General features: G+C 48.6%; 1 protein-coding gene across 15 annotated transcripts in view; it reads right to left on the reverse strand.

Annotated features, from left to right (window-relative positions):
• The window catches only part of CACNA1A (calcium voltage-gated channel subunit alpha1 A), a 196,745-nt gene that overhangs the window by 132,415 nt on the left and 43,321 nt on the right, over positions 1 to 21,009 (reverse strand). For 14 of the 15 annotated variants that reach the window (XM_075121669.1, XM_075121664.1, XM_075121663.1 and 11 more), the window contains one exon: positions 17,034 to 17,330. In XM_075121669.1, the coding sequence (XP_074977770.1) occupies positions 17,034 to 17,329 (296 nt within the window). In that variant the 5' untranslated portion in view covers position 17,330. Of the gene's footprint in view, positions 1 to 17,033; positions 17,771 to 21,009 lie in introns of those variants that run through there. The other variant, XM_075121670.1, reaches the window with a different exon arrangement.

A 21,009-nucleotide genomic window follows, 5' to 3' on the forward strand; every position in this document is an offset into this window, starting at 1 on the left:
CAATGAAGCAAGCTGGGACAGCAGATCTGAGTTTCAGATGTCTATGACTGACCTGTTCCCAGACAGTCACCACTGCACCACCCTGATGGCTCTTTTCACAATGCAGTATCTTTGATGGTCAGATGTTCCTGTGGTATTGTTGTATCTTATATTTTGTTACACTCCCAATCTGTGTCCTTTTTGCTAACAAAAAATGAAATATGTACCTGGAAAAAAACCCTCATATACGTACAGAGGAAAACTTACACAGCCCCAGACACACTGCGTACACCTAGATATGGAAAAATCCCATATACATATGCCCAGTACAGCTACAGACAGAACCCCCCCAGCCCCAGCCCCACCGCATACACCTAGACCCAGAAGCACACATTCTTCGGCACTGAAACACCTCCTAAACGTAGACATGGAAACACCCATAGATACACACACTCCAATGCACCTAGAAGAGATACACATATGCCTTAGGCGTCCAGACATGGAAACACAAAATCCTAAACACATGTGCATCCCATGCACCTACACACAGAGACACTTCAAACACCTAGACACACACAAATTTCATATACGTACACAGGATAACACACATCCACATCATACACCGGCACACAGAAACAGACTGCACAGACCCTTTCACATAACTCCTTCTGTTGTAACCCTGCCCCAAAGGCAGACAAAGGGGCAGCAGGGAAGCTGTTTTTTCCCAGTGAGGACACTGGGCAGCAGTTCAGCTTCCCATACCTGGCGCTACATGTCAACATGTGCAAGCATCCCAGGATAGCCAATCAAGAGATGCCAGGCACTAATTAACCAGAGTGTGTAACCAGCTCATTAGGAAAGTGCTTTGAGATCCCTGGGAGAGAGGCCGAAGAGAAAGGAGAACTGTTGCTCTCGGAGCACTTAGCCTGGGGGGAATCTGCGTGGTCTTTGTGTATGTGAGAGAGATTATTAATTATTATTATGAATGAGTAAAGTGCAGCAATGAACAACACCCAAACCCATACAGCCATTCTCTTCCGCTCAGAACTGTCTCATTCCGTTACTATTACCTCCCTTCTCTCTGCTCTGACAGCCCCATTTGCTTTTTCCTTAGTCTACAATATCCACAGACCGTAAAAGATTTCCAGCCTGAGGGCCTGGCTGGCTCAAGAGAATGGCAGATGGAGCTTTCCGCCACAAGGATACCAGTGTGAATCCAGCCCTGGTCAGCAGTGCCTGAAGCTGACCACGCGTCTGACATGGGCTGGGGGGCCTGTGTGAAATGAGCATGGTGGGTCTCAGTGCGGTTCTCAGTGGGACAGGGATGCTCCATGTCACAAAAGTAACCACATCAATGCTCCTGTTTGGTGTCCTAGTAAAGAGGCCAGGTTGTGAATGAGCTGTTGCGACTGAACTCCCCTCTCACTCCAGAGCGCAGCTGACGCACATGGGCGGGGGGGTGTGTGTGTGTGTAGGTGGCATTGTCATGCCCACACTACCTCTTCTGTGGATAATTCAGCACCAGGGCTGTCCACCCAGCCGTTTAAATAGCTGCCCTCACCACCCTCCATCTGATCCCATAGATTCTGTGCTGACTTCAGGATCGGGACTAAAGGTCAGTGACCCAAAGGGATATGGCACATGGAACCCAGGATCTCCCCTGAAGGCCGCTGGCAGGCAAGACCTTTATGCCAAAATTAGCACCTCATGGAACTGATACCCTGAACTTTAGAAACAAAATATCCTTGAGAAGAAAGCAACAAAACCTGTCTCAAGCGACCACTCAGCAGGGTGACAGAAATCACAGGAGATGTGGTCCTGTCAACCTCAAGTAATGCTACCAAAAGCAGAGCCACACTGGTGTGAGGGGAGTATATTTGGGACAGGCTTGGGAGTCAGGACAGTGGCGTGTGGCCAGGCTGCCGGCTATGTACTTATCTGGCCTCGCTCACCATTTTATCGGAACACCTTGCAGACTTTAATGAACTTATCCTCACAACCCCCACCCCCTGTGAAGTAGAGGAACATTTTAACCCCATTTTACAAATGGAGAAACTGAGGCAGGAAGAACCGAGGTCACATAGGAAGTCAGTGGCAGGATCAGGAATGAAACCCAGATCTCCTGAATCACCGTCCAGGGTCTTATGATAATTTATACTGCAGTAGCAACTACAGACCCCAGTCAAGTATCACGACTCTGCTGTGCTAGATGTTGGACATGCATAATGGAAAGAGGGTCCCTGCCACTAAGAACTTGCAATCTACGTACAAGAGAAGAGACTGCAACGGGATGCAGAAAACCAATGGGGGGAGGACTATTATGTTCTGAGTTTGTTCAACACACAGCCCAATGGGTCCTGGCCCAGGACTGAGGCTCCTTGGTGCTACCGTAATACACCTAATAAATAACATACAGCGCCCAGCCCCCTGGGGTCCTGGCCCATGACTGAGGCTCCTGGGTGCTACCATAATACACCTAATAAATAACGTACAGCACCAGCCCCCTGGGGTCCTGGCCCATGACTGAGGCTCCTGGGTGCTCCCGTAATAATAATCATGGTAATACAATGAGACAATTATTATTAGCACAATAAGCAGCAGTTACGGCACACCAGCCCCATAACCACTGCTTGTCCTTAACCTTGCCTCATCAGCCTTCAGTCCATATTACAGACTCTATTACAGTATGTGACAAGTGAATTAAGGGAGGAGACACATCATGACAGAACCTAGGGACTAATCCTGACCTCGCTAACACATTGAGGTTGCTCAACTTGCCTCTTGGCCGTTATGTAGCATTTTTATGCTTTGCCAACATTGACCAATCAATCCTGTCTAGGCTCCTGGGAGGCTGATCTGTATAATTATTTCCCCATTTTACAAATGGGGAAACTGAGGTACAGACTGATCAAGGGCCAGAATTTCAAACATTTGCCTCTTCCACTGCGGCACCAAAATAAGGGGCTACTTTTTCTAACGAGCTGAGAGCTCACATGCCACAGTCTTCTGAAAAGTTGGAGCACAGCTCTCTTTCAAATCTAGGACCCAGAAGTCCTGACTTCTAATCAGATGCTCAGACCACTCGACCACAGCAGTCTATAGCAGGAGTTCTCAAACTTCATTGCACCACGACCCACATCTGACAACAAAAATTATTACATGACCCCAGGAGCGGGGACCAAACCCTGAGCCCGCCCGAGCCCCACTGCCCCAGGCAGGGAAGACAAAGCCCAAGCCACACTGCCAAGGTGGAGTGGCTAAAAACAAAGCCTGAGCCTCGCCATCCAGGGCTGAAGCCCTCAGGCTTTGGCTTTGGCCCCAGGCAATGTGGCTTGGGCTTTGGCCCTGGGCAGTGGGGCTCGGGCTTTGAGGCCATGTGGTGGGGTTCGGGCTTCCGCCTTGGGTCCCATCAGGTTTAATGCCAGCGCTGGCAACATATAGGAAGTGGGGAGGGGGGGGAGCGCTAAACTGGAATAATTTTTCTCAAGCTCCCAAGTTGTTGGAGGATCTGAGAAAAAGGAGCCCAGGCCTGAACCTAACCCTATTACCATCCTATCCGAGCACCTCCCAATCTCTAATGCCTTTATCCTCGCAGTGCCCCCTGAGGTAAGGCAGTACTCTCCCCCTCCCCCCACCATGGAGAAATCAGGTGCAGAGAGGTGAAGGCCCAGATCCTCAAAAATATTTAGGCTTCACTGAAATAAATGGGAGCTGGCTGCTTAAAATGGCTTTGAGGGTATGGACCTAAGTGACTTGCCCAAGATCACATACAATGCCCGAGATAGCACAGAGACTTGAACCCCACTCTCACAAACCCTGCAGTGGGGCCCCAAGCCACAGCACCAGCCTTCCTCTTGCCACAGTGCTGCTGGGTCATTGCAGAACCAGCCCCTCAGGTTTTGCCAGATCCAAACCAGAATCACCCCAATTCTATTCCTATGCAAATATTCAGGGAAATATCCACACACCCTGGAATCAGCCCATCTTCCAGAGGGTCCAAACTACTATCCTGTACTGCCCTTTCGCGAGCCTGCCCTCCGGCCAGCTTCCCATCAGGGTGCGCTTAGGCAAACTCACAGTTCCTCCGGAAGAAAAGCGCCTTCTTCCACACCAGGGCTTGCTGTGCCAATATACTAACCATGACTGACACTCCTCACTCGCACTGCAGGGACTGGAACAGCTGCGGCAAGGCAATGCACGATGCCTGGAGACTCGTGTGAAATGCAACGACACGGAGTGAGTTGTTACCTTCAAACCAACAACAACAAAGAGAGCGAGCGAGAGAAAGCCACCGAAGTAAAAGCGTGTCGGAAAAAGGGACGCAACCCCTGCTAGCTTCATTGCAACGCAGCCCCTAGAGCAGCAAAGCTAATGGGGGCACTGAAAGCTGGTTCGTAGTCTCCATTTTGTAAAGGAATCCTGCTCCATGTACGGACGTTCGGGGGTGGGGGCTGAAAGGAGGGGAGTGGGGGGACTAGTGACAAAAATGTTGCATCCGTCTCCCCAGCCCACACCCTGCTGCTCACTCTGTGGCTAGAGCAGGTGGCTGCATCTCCTGCTCATCCTGGAAAAAGATGGGGAAAGGGGTAGCTAGAGATGGTGAGTTCTCTCCTCTTGACAGGTAACTTTTAAACACTGGAGCTACATCCGCCCCCCCGCCACCCCCATATCTTCTACTTTGGAGAAAGGGACAGCTGCGCAGGTTGTTCCTGATGGAACCTGAGGCCCCATGAACCTCCCCTACTCCTAGGAAAAGCTGCACCCCCAGCACTTGGATCAGCCTTGTTGTAAGACTCAGAGGCCATCTGAGCAAACCTGGGCCCAGCGAACCATTCTGCATCCCTTTGCCCTCCCTCGCACCTGCAGTCTGAGGATCTCAAAGCCCTTTGAAAATACAAAAGATTTAAGCCACCTTGAAAGGTCGAGAAACTGGGGGATAGAGCTTACTTAGGGCCATGCAATGAGACAGTCCGAGAGGTGGGAACAGAATCCAAGAGTCCTGGCTTAGCATGCCTGGCTTTAAGCACTGACAACACCAGCTCACAGGCCTGCTAAAGGAGCCCAGGTGCCCTGGCTCTCAGACCCCTGCCTTAAGCACTATAAACAATCGCCCACAGGGCCCTGAAGCTGTGGTTCACCATTCCCTAATTTAAGTGGTAGGCCCAGAACCCATGAGTCTTGTCACCCAGTTCTCTGCTCTAACTGCTAAGTAACACTTCCTCCTAGAGGGAAGAATACAATGCAGGACACCTAGCTCTCGGCTCCTCACAATAACCCCTAAATAACACGCCCTTGGAGCAGAAAAGAGAACCTGGGAATCCTGACTCCTAGATTGCTCCCCTGACAGCTAGAACACGCTGCCTTCCTCACAGGGCTTAGCTTCAGGACTCCCACCTCCTTGCCCGCTGCTTCAACCACTGAACCATGCTGGAAATGGGCAGTTTCATGCTGTTTTGACTGAATTTTCAACAGAGATTTCGGGCTCCTTTTAAGCCAAAGACTCAGAGCAAAACTGCAGCAGGGGCGAGAGGGTGCGATCCTTGCTTCGGCTAGAATGGATGACCTGCCCTTGCTGAGTCCTACCCAGCGCTGCTTTTGTAATAGCAAAGCTGAGCCCCTCGTTCAGAGTGGTAACAATAGCCTGCAGGTGCTATGGATCCCATGACCTGACAAACGTCGCCCCTACTAAATCTAAGCTGCCACCGGCTGTCTTTCCACCCACAGATGGGACAGTCCCCAGCGGCTCTTCCTGATCAGGATTCGGGGGAGGGGGGTGAAGGGGAGTTTTAATTTTTGCAATCAGGGAAAACTCTAGAGGCAGGTAATTCTAGGCGCTGTTTGCCTCAGCAGAAAGCAGCCTCTGAGAGGACTGTATGCAGCTAGCAAGATACAGACACTTTTCCATGTCTTTGAGGCTCCACCTCCCGCTGCTGCTGGTAAGGACAAAGCTGCATCCTCTCACAGGAAGTCAGGCGCAGGGGTGTGATTTCAACCCATTGGCAGGACACTGCTGCCTCACCGGGAATGGCGTGTGGCCCACCCAAATGTGCCAACATCCCAAGGGCTGCTGGAAAAGCCAGCAGAAGGACGGGTCATTGGCTTAGGGACCAATTACTCCCTTGAGAGTTATGGGGCCCGATTACTCCTTGGGGAGCTATGGGGTGTGGCTCAAATCTCTTCCCTATTAGGGTATGCACGGAGGTATGGGAGTCTGCATAAAGTGACAGGGAGAGATTGAGCTTGAGCAGAGAGACAACACCACAGACAGTGTCTTTAGTAATGATTTCTAGCTCTTACTATCCATGCATCTCAAATAAGGTTACTATCAGTATCCCCATTTTACTGATGGGGAAACTGTGGCACTGGAAGGGGAAGTGACTTGTCTGAAGTCACCCAGCAGCCAAGTTAGGAATAGAACCAGGCTCTCCTGAGTCCTAAAACCACGGCTTTACCTAGTAGTGCATACTACTTGCTAAATCAGCCACCTAGCTCTGCATATGTGACAGCCGCCATCTTACCCAACATGCCAGGGACTGAGTCAGGGATCTTCAGTGCTAAAAGCATGAGTTTCAATAGCTTGAGCTAAAGCTCCCTAGCTGGAGCTGTAACACACCCATATTTCCTGTGGATTGGGCACACGGCACACAATGTTGAGTGGGTTACACCCACGTACCTCCAAATGTGAAGAGAGGTTCCAAGGGCTCAGAAGAGGAATGACAGTTTAACACACCATCTCCCTACAGGCCCACTTTCCAACAAAACTGACCAAAGGATTTCCCCTCCTTTCACACAGGGCACATCACAGCTTGATGTATTTCTGCTCAGGTATATCACACTCTGGCCTCCACTTCAGCAGTCATTTCCCCTCTCTGGATATGTCACCCCAGGTAACACTGAGCTAGGATAAACTGACATTAGTGAGAGTCATTCATGCTAGCTCTGGGGCAAATCCATGCCCTGGTGTAATCCTGTTGAACTGCCCAACTTGAATTAAAACGCACAAGAACAACTTACAGTGTTCCTGAGACCCAGTGTTCAAAGGCCATGAGTTCGGCATCAAAAATCATGAGATCTTTTAAAAATAATAATCCTTGGGGTCTTTTCCTTTGCCTTCTGGTGTTTGTTCTGTAGGAGTCACATTTCCAAGCTCTTCTCCATGACCAGGAGAACTAGAACTGTACTTTGTTTAAAAATTAAAAGCTGAGATGCTGATGTAATCATAGAATCATAGAATTATAGAATATCAGGATTGGAAGGGACCTCAGGAGGTTCTAGTCCAACCCCCTGCTCAAAGCAGGACCAATCCCCAATTAAATCATTCCAGCCAGGGCTTTGTCAAGCCTGACCTTAAAAACTTCTAAGGAAGGAGATTCTACCACCTCCCTAGGTAACGCATTCCAGTGTTTCACCACCCTCCTAGTGAAAAAGTTTTTCCTAATATCCAACCTAAACCTCCCCCACTGCAACTTGAGACCATTACTCCTTGTCCTATCATCTTCCACCACTGAGAACAGTCTAGAACCATCCTCTTTGGAACCACCTCTCAGGTAGTTGAAAGCAGCTATCAAATCCCCCCTCATTCTTCTCTTCTGCAGACTAAACAATCCCAGTTCCCTCAGCCTCTCCTCATAAGTCATGTGTTCCAGACCCCTAATCATTTTTGTTGCCCTTCGCTGGACTCTCTCCAATTTATCCACATCCTTCTTGTAGTGTGGGGCCCAAAACTGGACACAGTACTCCAGATGAGGCCTCACCAATGTCAAATAGAGGGGAACGATCACGTCCCTCGATCTGCTGGCTATGCCCCTACTTATACATCCCAAAATGCCATTGGCCTTCTTGGCAACAAGGGCACACTGTTGACTCATATCCAGCTTCTCGTCCACTGTCAAACCTAGGTCCTTTTCCGCAGAACTGCTGCCTAGCCATTCGGTCCCTAGTCTGTAGCGGTGCATTGGATTCTTCCGTCCTAAGTGCAGGACCCTGCACTTACCCTTGTTGAACCTCATCAGATTTCTTTTGGCCCAATCCTCCAATTTGTCTAGGTCCCTCTGTATCGCATCCCTACCTGCCACCGTATCTACCACTCCTCCTAGTTTAGTATCATCCGCAAATTTGCTGAGAGTGCAATCCACACCATCCTCCAGATCATTTATAAAGATATTGAACAAAACCAGCCCCAGGACCGACCCTTGGGGCACTCCACTTAATACCGGCTGCCAACTAGACATGGAGCCATTGATCACTACCCGTTGAGCCCGACAATCTAGCCAACTTTCTGCCCACCTTACAGTGCATTCATCCAGCCCATACTTCTTTAACTTGCTGACAAGAATACTGTGGGAGACCGTGTCAAAAGCTTTGCTAAAGTCAAGAAACAAAACATCCACTGCTTTCCCTTCATCCACAGAACCAGTAATCTCATCATAGAAGGCGATTAGATTAGTCAGGGATGACCTTCCCTTGGTGAATCCATGCTGACTGTTCCTGATCACTTTCCTCTCGTGTAAGTGCTTCAGGATAGATTCCTTGACTTCAGGAATCCTGGGACTTCAGGAGCTGGAACTCAAACCAAAACACCAGCTATCACAAGAGAGCTGGCAACACTGGATTTCCAGCTAGCCACCAACAGCCTAGTTCCATTGGCCAGACGCATTCTGTATGGGCCTGATTCTCCCATCACTAGCACTGGTATAAACCCCAGAGACTCCTGTCAGGCCAGGGGGAGCTAATGCTGTGAAAGCAGCATGCACAAGATGAAAATTAGACTTTCTATATTTATTTTGGACATTTATTTATCTACCTGGGGCTACCGGTGATAAATCTGACTTCTACCCCACAGACTTCAAAGGAATGCCTCCAGCTACACACTAGCATAAATGAGATCAGAATCAGGAACACCTGGGCAGTACATGCTAGTTAAAAGCATACCCCAAAAGGACAAAATATCAACCATGGACACTGTCTGCTCAGATTTGGGCATGAACACAGATTCTATCAGAACGAGTTCTTTGTAATTCCAACAGAAATGGCTATTAAAAATAAACATTCCCATTTAGCAGGGCACACTTTAGGGCGCAGTGTGAACCAGGAAAATTGACTATAAACCAAATCAAAACTGAGCTCACTCTTTTCCAAAGTCGGTGAAATATACAAAAACTTGCATCTGGTATAAAAATAGTGACAAGGACATTGGGGGCCAGATCTTCAGCTCTTGTAAATCAGGCTAGCTCCAACACTTCTACGTATTTGCAAGAGCTGAAGATCCGGACCTGATTCTCATCAGTCTTTGCATTTTAATAATCTCAGACGTTAGTAACACGATGAAGGACAATTTTTGTTGTTTTAATCATATGTGTCCTGATTCCTAGTTGCCCTGCACCTTCAGTAATCAAGTACATAAACGTGAAGGGAGTGCAAAATGGGCGTAAAAAGCTACCTCATTGGTATGGTAGCATTTTGCACTGGTACTGCACTAGGACAAGGGTGAATCAGGCTACGTTCATGTTTACACTTGGGCAAAGAGGATGTAAAACACCATTTTGATATGATAGAATTTTGCACCCAGTTTGCATGCATGTAAATGATGCACGTTGTGGTACAGGGGAGAATCAGGCCCGTGATTTTTTCTCAGCTGACTGTGCAAACAGAAGAACCAAAAGACAGTGGAAATTTTACAGCTGCAATAGGGGGGATGAATTTTGTAATGTGTAAGAGCTGTCTCACAGACACCAGTACTCAAGGGCTAAGAATTTGGGTTGTCCTTTCGCAGAGCAGCTCGTTGTTTTTGCTGAACTGCAACCCTCACTCATACAAGTCGTCTGATTTCAAAGAGCAAGGGGAATAGGAGCGAGCCCCTTGGTTTGAATGCTGCAGGAATGGAGGCCTGGAGTTCTCACTGGAAGATGGATCTCTTCCTCCTGTCCCCGTAGATCCAACAAAACCAAGGTTTGTCAACCTTCAGGGCATGGCCTTTTTACTCAGGCTAGTTCTTGTGGGAGATCAGTGGTAGGGCCTGTAGGTGTTGCTAGAGTTCAGCTTAGCTAATCGTGGTCACTAGGCTGGCGTGGTAATCGTCCCTGATTTCCATGGAATGACACGAGAAACAGATCCATCTCACTAGCCCAAAGTATCTTTTAGAACCAGAAGTGGAAAGCTAGATACAGATGTGTACTGTATGGCTGGTATATGCTCCTGGGCTGAGATCTTCCCGGATGCATTTTAGCCAGGAGCAAATTTGTTTATGGCAGAGTTCTAAGTCCTTGCAAAACGAGGTACTAACAGGAAATCCGGACTAAAACTTCATTGGAAGCGCTCCCAGGCGGAGACGCTACCAGGCGACACATACACGACCCCGATCTCTCCTTGAGACTCAACTCAGTTGCATCGCCTCTATGAAGCGAGCCAATGGACAGAGGTTAGATGGAGGGGGAGATGGGCATAGCTGATTCCTACTTTATTTGTATTAAAAAAATTAACCATTCCACTGTGTCTAACATTTACAGATTTGAATGTGATTCTATTTCTCTCCCTGACCTTTTATCTGTCCCTAGTCTTCTTTAGCCTGTTGGTTCCTCTGGGCAGTGACTGTTTACTCCTATGGTTTTGTACAGTACCTAGCGTAACAGGGCCCCAATTCTGACTGGGGCCTTTGGGGGCTACTGTGATGGACATATTAAATGCTCACAGCACACACACACACTGCAATGGATCCTGGTCTGCAATCTTTCACTGTCTAAGCCATTCCAAAACTGAAGGCCTAAATTCAAAGCGTGTTGAAGTCAAGAGAGACTTTGCACTGACCTGAGTGGGCTCTGAATTCAGACCTCATTCCAAATTCATTTGAAAAACCTGCCCAATAATTACCAGCCCGAAAACTAAGCCAACTAGCCAGGGTGAAAGTAATTGTGTCGCCAAACCCCCACCCCGCCCCTCAGAGCAACCCCCGTTGCAATTCAAAGGAATAAATCAGCTGCACGCACTTACTGTAGTTCATTTAATTGTACCATATCGACAATCAACTTTCTCCTTATTGATCTTACTTGTACTACAGCACGGTCTAAAGGCCTCCACCCAGACTTGAGCCTCCCCAAGCTAGGCACTGTATGCTGAAGGAGTTCAACCCAGTCCCTCCTCCGAAAAAGTTAAGTAACCCACGGGCAAGGGTGTGCTACAGCCTAATCCCCAGAGGGTGCCTAATCCCCAGGGGGGATGACTGTCTCATTGCCCCAGTCAGGGAGCTGTAGCAGCTTAGCTCTGGAAGTCCCTGGCTCAGCCCCCGGTGTGTCAGCTAAGATGGCGTCCAACACACTTATGAAAAAGGCCCTGATCCTGCAAACATTAACACACATTTAACTTTACTACCGGGGTAGTCCCAGTAGTAAAGTCAGGCATGCATGTGTCTGCAGCATCAGGGTCTAGGCAGACAAAAGGTAGGGGAAGGAAAGCATCGCCCCCATTTCACAGCTGGTGAAACTGAGGCACGGAAAGATGAAGTAAATTGTCCAAGGTCAACTTCTGAGCCCTAGCCCAGCGCCTTAACCATAAGGCCACCCTCCTCCAGTTGAGTGTTAATACATATTTTAAAATGTAAGTTAATTGCTACGGCAGGACAAGTTACAGGAATCACGATCTGTTGACTATGTTAGTCCACAGATTTCACCAGCATTGGCAGAATAGTTTTGTCACTGAAGGGTATTTGATCAGCTACTGACCACCCAAACAAGGATCTGTAAACCAACCCTAGTGAAATCCGTCAAACAATATCCCTGGCAAATACTGTTCATCCAGTCCCGCTGATACCACTGCTCCATCAGGCTTTTGTTACCATCTTTTCCTCCCTGCCTTCACTCCACTTCTTCTTTTCTACCATAGATCGCAGTGTGTCTCTTCCTGAGTAGTCTTCAGTGTCTCTGTCCTCTTTTCCTTCTCACTCCTTCCCCCTACTGTGTCTCTCTATTTTTCTTTCTCTACATTTTGTTCTTCTCCTTTTATACTTTCTCTCTTTCCCATGGTCACATACACTCTCACTCACACCTTGTTTATTAGTATTCTTTGGACTGCAATAGCACCTAGTCGCTCTAGCCATGGCCCATGACCCCACAGTGCTGGGCACTTACCTTATTTATTAGGTGTATTATTGTAGCACAGACCAGGACCCAACTTTGCTGGGTGTTGTACAGCCACAGAACTAAAGCTGGTACTTCCAATCTACGTACACTGCACTTCTCTCTTCTCACCTATCCCATTCATCTCTTCTACTTTCTCACCCACCCAATCTCACAGGCCCCCACTGACCCACCAAGAAGGGGTTGGAAATTTGACTAGATACCAGATAGCAGAGGAGTAAATGTACTAGTCACAGACCAATCTAAAAGTGGCAGTATCCAGGTGAGAAGCCAACCCTCCCTACTGAACTGCTATGAAAGGGAAAGGTTTTCTGGGATTCCCACCAGGGTACATTCCTGGGATCCTACTCAGGGGCTCCATGTTTGGTATCAATCTCTGGCCAGCAGGTGTCTGCCTCCATCTCCTCACAACCCATCTGCTACTAGAAAGGAGAGGTTCTTTCTGTTTTCCCACCTCTAGATGCTCCTGCCTTCTGCATGAGGGATGGGGATAGTAGGTGGTCTCCTCTCTTCTACCCTTCCACAAATTCTGGACCTGATTTTCCTCTCGCCCTGGTGTAAATCAGGAATGACTGTCATCTAAAATCAATGGTGTAAGTGAGAGGAGAATCAGACCATCTACCTTTTTTTGTTCTCCTCCCAAGGTACCAGAGCGTTCCCCCAGCAGCTCCTCAGAGCCTTCCCAAGGAGCAGCAGCAGCAGATTGAAAATGACCAGATTCCCTTGAGTTTCATTTCTACCCATAGGATTTACAATACCAGAAGTGAAACTCACAAGACTCTCACCCAGTTTCTACATGGCAGAGCTCTGAGCAGCTGCAACAGAGGCACCGGTTCAGTCTCTGCAGACTAAGGAAAACAGCAGTCTGTCAGGTTACACTTAGTCCAAAACTGCAAGGCCTTCTTCCCTACCCGAAGGACAGGGCACTGTTTCTTACATGGAAACTTAGATTTCTAGAAGCTGAGAGCACTCACCTGGGAAAGATCCCTATTATCCCTATCCCGATCCCACATAGTGCAAACACATTTTTTAACCCCCAAATTTAGTAATGCATGCACTAAATGAATATTTTCAATAGCCACCTAATTCATACCAGGGTTATTGCTTATAACAACAGGGTGCGGACATCCACACAAAGACCTTATTCTGCTGATTAAACATGTACTGGTCAGTGACTCTGGACGTCTGTACTGCACGCACAGAGTGCATAATTTGCCCACTACACACCTCTTATGCCTCTGTCTTTAATGGCAGCTCCAAAATACACTCAAATCCTGTTACACAGAACATTAACAAAGAAGTGTTAATAGTGGCTTAAACATCTAACATAATTCCACCATGCCACAAAAATTCTCACTTAGGCACTCAACACCTGATCCTGATCTCACTTACTGCATGGTGAAACTGGAGTTACTTCCACTTTTTTCAGTGCAATGCAGATTCACACCAGCATAACTGAGTTCTGAATCTCTCCCTCTGTCCTTGTTTTACCCAGCTATGATGAGGTATTGTTGCTCTTTGGAAGCAGGCTTAGCCTTGTCTAGTCATCTGTTCTAAGATAACATCTAAACTGCAAAATCTAGGCACAAAAGAGGGTGAGTTGAGAAAGACAGAGTTAGCCTCCGAATTTCTCACCTATTGTCAATTTCAGGCAGTTCCAAGACATTCTGTTAGCAACCTTGCCCATTTCATTCCCCTGGGGTTTTCGGACTTTACAGTGCTGTGCACAGATTCCCCTTCTAGGGGAATGAGGAGTGGAGGGATCATATCAGTAGATAGTACATAATCTAATCATACAGAAGATGTGCTGAAATACCAAGCAGGCTATTGGCATGCGTACACCAGTTTGCTGAATAGTAGGGCAGTAAGAGTAAGCATTAGCAAACAGACTGTCGGGAACAATCCTGCACTGATCACCAGTAATACGGCCTATATGGAACCAAACAACCTTTGCAATCTCTAACTTCTGTGGGTCCAGACACAACACAGCAAAAAAACTGTCTTTTGATTGGTCCCCCAAATTCTCCCTGAGGTAAAGGAAGATTTATGCACCAGACAATTATAGGTTAGAATAATTTGCATCTCTCACAAACCCAGTGCCCCCAAAACAGTATGAAAAAAAGGATCTTAGCAGAGATCTATCTGCCCATCCATCCTACTGTTTCCTACAGCATTCATCAGCAGAGTATCTAAGTCCTGCAGTGCACATGCTCAGTTAGCCAGCTATCTGGGGGGTGAATATCTACTGGAAACTGTTTCTAATTTAAAATTAGTATTTGCAAGGCTTGGGTATGTGTCAGGAATTGAGGGGCAGATTATGATCTGAGTTGCACAGGCATAATGCCACAGGCTTGAAAGAAACTGCTCCGGATTTACACCGGGGTAACCAAAATTAGAACCTGGCGTTAAAATGTGGGTGCCGTATTTCAGTTTTGAAACCAAGCTGAGGGGAAACACATGCTAGAAACGGCTCCTAGAAAGAGACTTACTACCAAAAAACCTTAAGACGGCCCCATTTAGATAATTTTTCAAGACACAGTTTTAACATAAAGGTATCAGATAACAACATGCGCATCAGATTTCAGGCGAATACACCAGTATGGGTTTAACATCCAGATAACTCACAATGCTGTATAGAACTACCTTCGCCCATCCAGGCACCAAAGCATCTTGCTCACTGCCAAAACTACACCAAGCTTTCAACAGATGCAAGACCTTTATCAACGATATTATGCATAGAAAATGTTTCTTTTAAAACCATACTTTCTGAGATACACAGGGTGGCTTTCCTCAGCCATATTTTGAAAGGGGAGGGGGTTATGCGGTTTGCTGGCTTTCCCTCTAGACAACGGCAAATAAGTAAAAAATCACAATAGAGAATAAGGTATTTACATACCAAAGTTGAAGCATCAGATGCAGAGACAGCAATTTCTCAGTTTCTCCGCCCAGCTTGGGAAACCACTTTCAATGGAAAGAGTCCGCAGATGTGGCCAGAAGTGGCTCCTAAATCTATCTTCTCACCCCCAACCCCTCCTCACTTGTGAAATTAATTATACATCCAGGAGCAGATGAAAGGTGGCTGGGGCAATTCCTGTGCTATTCTGCCAATGCAATGTGTGGTCCCAGGGCCTGATTCTGCACCCAAATACATGGGCATCTGTCTGCCAGCTTCCATGGGAGCTCCGCCTATGTAGCAGAGGGAAGTGACCCCGACGTCCCTTGTCCTGTAATTCTGCACATAGGGTGCACAAATAAAACACAGTTTTTCTCTCTCTGGGCAGCCAGGCATAATAAACACAGGGCAATGCTATCTCTCTGAGGGCCAAATTCTGCTCTCAGTTACACCTGTCTAAAGCCTGAGTAACCTCACTGATTTTGATGGTGTGACTCCGGACTGACACTGGTGTAAGCAAGAGCAGAGTTCGGCCCTGTGTATTGATAGGTCTAATTTCTATGTAATGCAAATATGCACCATCCACCCGAGGCTTTGGACAGTAGCAGTGAGGACCCAAGCTTCCTACCCTCCAATTACCCAACATCCTGTCTCATATCCCCACTGCTAATGAGACCTCCACACGCACCCTTCTCCGTGCCCCTCCCTTTGGGCCACATTTCAGCAGTGAGGACTCTGTGCTGTCTGCTCCTCTTCTTCTAGCAAGGAAGCAGCGTTAGAGACCATAGATTACTGATCTCCTTTCTCTGGACCAACAAGGGGTTCGCTGGGGAACCCCTGTTTCTGTTTCTCGTGAAATGGCTTGCAGACACCCACAAAGATGGCAAAGACCCCGGCTCACTGCTCCCCCTTCCATTCCACATGGATGGGCAGTGTTGTTGGGGAACACGCAAACCCCTGCACTGCCTCCCACTGGAAGGTCCGTGGACATGATGGATGCTGGGCATTTACCCATCTGACAGACCCATGTTGCAAGGGAAGTCCCAAGACCCCCTGCCCACGAACTGGCTCGGGTGGAGGCCCCACTCCCAGACTGGCCTCTGCATGTCCTGCCTGTTCTGTAATCCACACCCTGAACCCCGCAACCTGGGGAAAAGCTGTCTGACCATGAACTGCCCCTAAACCCCTTCCCCGAGGGGTAGGGACTGGCCAGGGTGTGCCAGGCAGGCTGCGCCCTAGGGAGGCAGATATCATGGGCAAGATCGTTAGCTACCTGTGCTGGGGGTGCAGGTGACTGGACTGAGGTCGTGGCATGCAGTGGAAGGTGGGGAGTGGGGTGCAGAGGTACAGCGGGGGGAGGTGAAGTGCGGATGGAGGGGATCGGGTGAGTTGAGAGGTGGAGACGAATGGGCTGGGGTGAAGGTACATGGGTTAGGGTGGGAGGCCCACATGCACAAGTTGGGGTGCAAATGCCTGGGAGAAGGGGATCCATGGAGAAGGGTGCCTATGCATGGGTGCTGTGCAGATGTGTGGGTGGTGGGAAGCGTGCATGATGGGGTGCAGGTGCCTAGGCTGAAGAGGATTCATGGACTGGGGTGCAGAAAACCAGGTAGGGAGATTCATGAGTTAGGGGGTGCAGAGGCATGGGTGGGGTGTATATGTATTAAGAGGTGGAGATGTGTGAGTGGGGGGGACGCATACATGACAGGGTGCAGGGGCCTCAGTGGGGGAAGATTCATGGCTGGGAGATGAATGAGTTAGGGGGTGCGGATGCATATGTGGAGGAGGCAGATGCCTCGGTGGGGGTTAGATGCATCCCAGGGGGCAGCTGCTTGGGTGGGGGTTGCATGCCTTAGGGAGTGCAGATGGCTGGATCTGGGGGTGCATGCCTTAGGGGGTGCAGATGGCTGGATCTGGGGGTGCATGCCTTAGGGGGTGCAGATGCCTGGATCTGGGGACGCATGTATTAGGGGGTGCAGCTGCCTGGCTGGGGAGGGATGCTCGAGTGCGGGGGTCCCCAACAGAAAGGATATGGCCATTCGGTGATCTTTTTGGCGTATTTCCTCACCACATTGTCCTCGCTGAAGAGGAACAGGGACCGGTTGACAGTCAGGCAGTTCTGCCGGACGGGGATGGGGTTGTAGAGAGCCATGGTGCGGGCTCGCTGGGCCATCGACTGCTTGTACATCCTCTGGGCCCCGGGCGGTCCGCCCTGCCGGCTGCCCCCTGCACCCCGGCCGCCTCCACCGCCCGCCGCGCCCCCGGAGCCAGCGCCCCCGGAGCCGCCAGCCCCGTAGCGGGCCGGCACCTCGTCTCCGAAGCGAGCCATCCTGCAAAGAGCAAAGGGCCGGGGGTTACGATGCTGAGGACGCTGCCGGAGAAGAGAAGCTGGTCACATCCCATCGGCTGCTGCGGCGGCGGCTGCTCGGGGGGCTGGCAGCCGACGGAGGGGGACGTTCAGGCAGGAGCACGGCCGGCGAAAGCACCAGAGACCCTGGCCATCCTTCCTCAAGCCTCTCTCCGCCCCGCTCAGGGAAGGCACCGATGCGACCCCCGCGCACACAAACACACGCGCGCGCGCACAGCCCCCCCCCCCAAAGAAAATTGCAATGAAAAAACGAACGCACCACCCTCGACAAACGGTGCTCTGCAATTAAAAATAACAACTCATCGATGCGCCAACCTCGCCCGAGGGTTGCCAGCGCTAAAAAGAATAATTAAAGAGCCACCCACAAAACAGAATGGCAACCCAAAAACCGCAAGTCGCCGCCAGCCCAACCCCCCCCCCCCAAAAAAAAGCAATTTAAAAAAATGTCTCACTCCCAGCAAAGTAACGAAATACAAATAATTACGATCAAATATAGCAAGTGCAGCGCCTCCTCCCTCCCTCCCTCCCTCCCGACATTCAATTTAAAACCCCTGAATGCACCAGCTCCTCACTTCAAGCCCGGGGGGTGGGGAAGTGCGCTACAAATAAATAAAACGGGCCCGCAACTATATATTTGCAATGCAATTTTTGGCAAAAAAAAAAAAAGAAATTAAAAAATAAAGAATGCAACCCTTCCTCTGTCCTGTTCAGCTTTGCACGCTTGAAAACAAATGTACCCTAACATTTGTTTTTAAAATCAGTGCGTTCCCCTCAGCCTCGCCCCCCAAAATGTTAGCATCAGGGAAGAAAATAACAATAATGTTTAAAAAAGCAAAAAAAAAAAAAAAAAAGACACCCCCCCCCCAAGGTCTCTGCTTTCACTTGTGCATCATCCTGCCGTCTTCAAAACCTTGCAAGATCTGGAGAGGAATAAAAGGCTATTGGGGTCTTGCTAAGCGTCTTAAGATGTAGGCTGGATTTTTTGTTTGGTTGGTTTTTTCCTGTTGCAAGTTCACCGGCGGTCTCTGCTTCCTGCCTTATTATGATTTTGGTGTGAGCGCCTGAATGTCAATTTTGCATCATCTTGGAGTTGAATGCAGCAAAGAAATCCTGTAAAATCCAAAAACGAAAAAGAAGAGAGAAGGAGCAGGTCCCATCCACCATCTACTCATAAGGGTTTCCTGGATGCTGCAATGGCTAGTCTTTTTTTCTGCCCTGTCTTCCTCCTCCTCCTCCTTCTGGGTTATAGCTAAAATAAGACTGGTGTTAGGGAGGGAGGGACTGGGAGAGAGAGAGAAAAAAATGAAAAAAAAAAAAAGATCTGATTCAGGGGCAGGTTGAGCTATAATGTGCAGGAACTGATCAATTTAATGCAAGCTCAGACCATCCCAAAACCTCAGCAACGCTTAGCACATGATGGCCTGGGACCAATCAGTTGCCACTGCCCAGCCTAACCCAGTGGAGTTTCTGGGAGAAAGAGAAAGATTGAGAGAGAGGAAAGGCAGGTTGGGGCAGATTTTTCTCCTCCCCATCCACCTCCAGTGTGGAAAACCTAGAAACAAATTGCAGTTTTCCCTAAGTATTCCCCCAGCTGGATTCTGATCTCAGTTACGCTAGTGTAAATCCAAAGTGAATCTCATATGATTTCGCTGGAGTGACTGAGGATTCACACTGGGGTAATAGAGATCAGAGTCTCTTCCTGGGGCTCCATGGCTAGCTTCTGAGTTCAGTGCAGGTCTCATGTTTCTTTGGGGGGCAAGCAGGGAAAAGGAGTGAGTTGGCCCTGATTCTCCTCTGAATTTACACCAGTTTTACGACAGTGTAACTAGGAATTACTCCTGATTTACAAGGGTACTGAGTGAGAGGAGAGCCAGAGTGCGCGTGTGTATGTGGGATGTAATGCAATGAGAAGCTAAGCAATCTGTGCAAACGCTAAACGAAACCGACACATTCCTTGAAAGAAAAAGAGCTGGGAGGATTCTGTGATCTCAGTTACATTGGTGTAAATCCAGAGCAACTCCACTGGCCAGATCCTGAGGCGTTTCTGACTCGCCTTTTTCCATCTTTATTTGGGCAAATTCACTTTCCCTCCCTTCAGTGGGTGCTTGGCCTGAGTAAGAAGTGAGTCGTCTCAGAGTAAGGTTGTGCCCCCCTCTGTTCAGATTTTAAATGAAATGGCTTGGTGGGGTATTTCTAATATAATTTGCTAAGTTACCACTGTGCAGTCTCCTACTACAGCCAGTGGGTCACATCCTGCTCCCAGCTACACCAGACCAAAGTCACTCCTAAAATGAAGTAGACAAAGTCACTCCAGACACAAACTCCAGAGCAGAGCAGAATCTCATCTCCAGTTATTTTGCTGTTTCCTGCGTAGGACTGGGCACTCTTAACTCCCACTGACCCCCGTAAGAGTTGAGAGTGCTGAGCACCTCACAGGATTGGGCCCTGTGGGGTTAAATCCTGAGACAGAGGTGGCAATATTTATCCAGCTGCAATGAGAAAGTTAAGCTGGGGGCATGGCTTGTGTTAACAGATCTTCCCTTGACTTGCTCAAGGGGCCATTTAGTTGCCATGAAATTTGCATGGTCCGGGGGGCAGTGGATTATTTTCTGGCATTAAAGACTTCGCTGAACATGAATCAGCCCCACTGAGGGCCTTCCCCTGCCCTCCTTTAGTGAAGTGGAATTCTCACTGAAGGCAATGGGAGTTCTGGCCGAGTGAGGAGTGTGTTCTCCTCACTTAGAATCGTTATTGGGATAGTAACAAATTTCTGGGAGCTTCCAACTCCGCAGGTGTCCATGTGCAGAAGCAGATGGCGCCACACGGCGAACGGGGATAGAAAGAACAGATATTGACCCTAAAGCAATTGCACTTCTTCAAGATAATGTCATCCTGTCCACAGATTCCACTCTTGGTGCATACGCCCAGATTCCAGATTCCAAGGCCGGAAGGGACCATTGTTAACACCTGTATGGCACAGGCCGGAGGTCTCCCCAAAATCCTTCCTAGAGCAGATCTTTCAGAAACACATCCCATCTTGATTTAAAATTTGCCAGTGATGAGTCCACCATGACCCTTGGTAAATTGTGCCAATGATTAATTACCCTCAGTGTTAATTACACTCAGCGGGGGTGGAGAGTCTAGATTAAAATTTACCAAAGGGCTTGTCTAGACGCGGGAAGAGCCTGCAGTAGCTGGTACACGCTAGGTGCTCCTCACTAACCCCCCCATGTAGACACTGTACAATAACATGCCTTTGTACACCTTAGCTTGATACATTTTGGAAGTGCACTAAGCTAAACCACCTGGAGGCCCTGTTAGTGCACAGTAGAAGTGTCCACACGGGGAGTTAGTGTGAGTAGCTAGGGTGCTTTACATTCACACCCTAGCTTAGTGGCTCACTAACCTCCCCATATAGACAAGCCCTAATAGCTATATATCAACAGAGATATTTGCCAGTGGGTATTAAAAACAGATCTACACTAACTACACTGTCCTAACTATACTAACAAGACAAACTACACTGTTATAAACAAAGCAGATTGCACAGTCTGCAGAGTAAGTGGACACTGCAGGTTTCTGTCTTGATGCCATGGGTGGTTAGAAGGGACTGAAGGATGATGGATGTCATTTTAGCTGAA

This window comes from Caretta caretta, chromosome 20 (genome assembly GCF_965140235.1).
Source record: "Caretta caretta isolate rCarCar2 chromosome 20, rCarCar1.hap1, whole genome shotgun sequence".
Classification (NCBI taxonomy): Eukaryota; Metazoa; Chordata; order Testudines; family Cheloniidae; genus Caretta; species Caretta caretta.